The sequence below is a fragment of the Mustela nigripes genome, chromosome 1 (assembly GCF_022355385.1).
Source record: "Mustela nigripes isolate SB6536 chromosome 1, MUSNIG.SB6536, whole genome shotgun sequence".
NCBI lineage: Eukaryota > Metazoa > Chordata > Mammalia > Carnivora > Mustelidae > Mustela > Mustela nigripes.
In genome coordinates, this window is record NC_081557.1 from 44,885,755 (window position 1) to 44,888,856 (window position 3,102).

The 3,102-nt window shown below is 39.8% G+C and overlaps 1 protein-coding gene across 1 annotated transcript; it reads right to left on the reverse strand.

Moving 5' to 3' along the window:
* Positions 1–1,641: 1,641 nt before the first annotated feature.
* Positions 1,642–2,583, reverse strand: LOC132011254 (olfactory receptor 52E5). Its single transcript, XM_059389574.1, has one exon. The coding sequence runs from the start codon at positions 2,581–2,583 to the stop codon at positions 1,642–1,644; it is 942 nt and encodes a 313-aa protein (XP_059245557.1).
* Positions 2,584–3,102: the final 519 nt, after the last annotated feature.

Here is a 3,102-nt window from a genome sequence, read left to right on the forward strand (position 1 = left end):
CTAGAACTTTATCATTTACATTATTTGCAATATTTTCTCATTCTGTGGGTTATTTATTTTTCAGATTTTTATTTAAATTCTAGTTAGCATGTAGTGTAATATTGGCTTCAGGTGTAGAGTTAAGTGATTCTTCACTTAAACAGAACACACAGTGCTCATCATAAGTACTCTCCTTGATGGCCATTACCCATTTGGTGCATCCCCCACCCATCTCCCTCCATCAGCCCTCAGTTTGTTCTCTATAATTAAGAGTCTCTTATAGTTTGCTTCCCTCTCTCTTTTTTTTTCCCCTTTCCCTATATTCATTAGTTTTGTTTCTTAAATTCCACATAGGAGTGAAATCATATGGTATTTGTCTTTTTCTGATTTATTTTGCTTAGCAGAATACACTTTAGCTCCATCCATGTCATTGCAAATGGCAAGATTCCATTCTTTTTGAAGGCTGAGTAATATTCCATTATAGATATATATCAATAATGGAATATATATATATATATATATATATATATATATATATAGAACACACGCACACACGCATACACACATACACCACATCTTCTTTATCCATTTATTAATCAGTAAACATTCGGGCTCTTTCCATAATTTGCCTGTTGTTGATAATGATGATATAAATAAACATCAGGGTGCATGTGCCCCTTCAAATCAGTGTTTTTGTGCCTTTGGGTAAGTACCTAGTAATGCAATTGCTCGGTAGGGTAGTTCTATTTTTAACTTTTTGAAGAACATGAAATAATGTTTTCCAGAGTTCTTCCTCAGTTTGCATTCCCACCAATAGTATAAGAGCATCTTAGGTTGGGCCCTCTTAATTCTTTGGGCTTTCTAGTCTCCTGATAGACCCTCTGATCAAGGTAAGGGCTGAGGGTCCTAAAAGGCCCCTAACATTGGGGGTGATACGGAGTTAGCACCCTTACTTCATAATAGTGACTATATATTAGAATTGGGTTTAGTAAGCTAAACCTACATATGGTAGAAGTAACAACTGTGCTAGAAGCACATTTGTTTGTTTCCAAATATTTTCATGTTTTACAATCTGCAAAGATTTTTTCAACCATTTTTTTTTCCACAGTGACAGATTAATATTGCTTTATAGCATTTTATTGGCAAGGATATTGAAGTTCAAAGAGCTCTAAGTGAAACTGTCAGGTAAATCTTCCAAGCAAGGCCAGAGCCTGAATTTAAATGTAGATCTTATGACTCCAAGTTGGTTTCTCTTGCTACTAGATACTGATGAAACCCCAGATCATTTCAAGACATGAACTTCTTCTGACATGTGAATGAAGAGAAACTCCATGTGGAAAGAAGTTATTCAAGGCAGTTACCAGGGCCACACCTTTTTGCAAACCTTTTTCTCCCTTTAGGAATTTTGTAATATCACTGTGGTTTAAATGTGAGTATTATGTTTTGTTTTGTATTCTTTTTGTGGCAAAGTAGAGAGAGTTTTAGAAGCTTTGAACTATGCCTTCCAGTAGGTGTACAAATAGGAGAAATGGGGGAAGTACAGTGTGATTGGCCTGTGTGGGAGTGCTGGAGTTTTACAAAAATATTTCCACTGTTTACTTCTGATTTGATCTTATTATTATTTCCCTTAACTGTCGTAGAAAATTCTCCTGGGGCAAAATGTCAATAGCCTTTAGGGTTAAGCATCCTTAGTACACGTTCTCTTATCTGTTTTGTCCTGACCCCATAGATAACAGGGTTAAGAGCAGGGGGAACAACCACGTACAGGTTGGCCAGAAGAATGTGGATGTAATGAGGGATGTTGTGGCCGAAGCGGTGTGTCATGAAGGAGAAGAGGGCTGGTAGGTAGAAAGCTAACATGACACAGACATGGGAGCCACATGTGCTGAGTGCCTTGAGCCGGGCATCCCAGGAGTGGAGGTGGAAGACTGCTCGGAGGATTTGGACGTAGGAGAACCCAATCACAGAAAGATCAATGTATCCTACTGAAAAAGCAATCAAGCCATAGACAATATTGACCCTAATATTAGCACAAGCCAACTTTGCCAAGCCCATGTGTTCACAATAGGTGTGCAGGATAACCCGGACACCACAGAAAGGCAATCTCAGGATGAGAAATATGAATGGAGTCACAAACACCAAGGTCCTGACTATGATGACTATGCTCAAAATAGCTATCACCTTACTGGTGAGGATCATGCTATATCTCAGGGGGTTGCAAATGGCAATATAGCGATCTATAGCCATGACCGTCAGCACCACAGACTCCAGGCCAGTACATACATGGATAGTGTACATCTGTGTGATGCAAGCACCAAACCCAATCTCCCTGAGATTGAACCAGAAAATTCCCAGCATCTTGGGGATGGTGGCTGTGGAGAGGCCAATGTCAGTGCAGGCCAACATGGCCAGGAAATAAAACATGGGTTGGTGGAGGCTGTGTTCAGTCTGGATCACAAATAGGATAGTGATGTTCCCTAGGAGCGCTATCAGATACACTGCAAAGAAGGGGAAGCCAATCCAGAGGTGCACATCTTCTAGCCCTGGAATCCCCACCAGAAGGAAGGAGGGAGGGTGGAACTGTGTATTGTTGGAACACAGCATATCGCTGGGAGTTGGTTATAGACACATTTCTTGCAGGACTTTTCTTGTTTCCAGAGAGAGACCCTGGCATCTTTCATAGCATGTTGCCTATTTTCTGGAGAAACGGAAAATCCATTCTTTAATTCCATAATATAGCAGAGGAAACCTAGAAAGGTGATATGAGGCACAGTTAAAAAGACACTCTCACTTCAAAGTATTTGTCTGACCTACATAGAAAGTCATGTAGAACATTTCCAAATACAGCAAATTCCTGCATGTCTCCCATCTTTCTTCCCTTCATTCTTTAAGGAAGAACCTGCACATGGCAAATATTTATTATTATTTGTGTCTGTTAATCAGGATATAAAGCATAAACAAGAATTTGTGTGTGTGTGTGTGTGTGTGTGTATGCACATGTGTAAAATATCACAGGACTGAGAGTGAGATGGATGGTTCAGGGAAATGATACTTGCAAAGCAGACCTGAAAAATTAAGGAGATGCTATGTAGGAGGAAACCCCGTAAATGTGGAGGACTGGAT

Excerpts from the sequence above, each read along its gene's own strand:
- LOC132011254 (XM_059389574.1), bottom strand. The coding sequence starts at position 2,583 with ATGCTGTGTTCCAACAATACACAGTTCCACCCTCCCTCCTTCCTTCTG.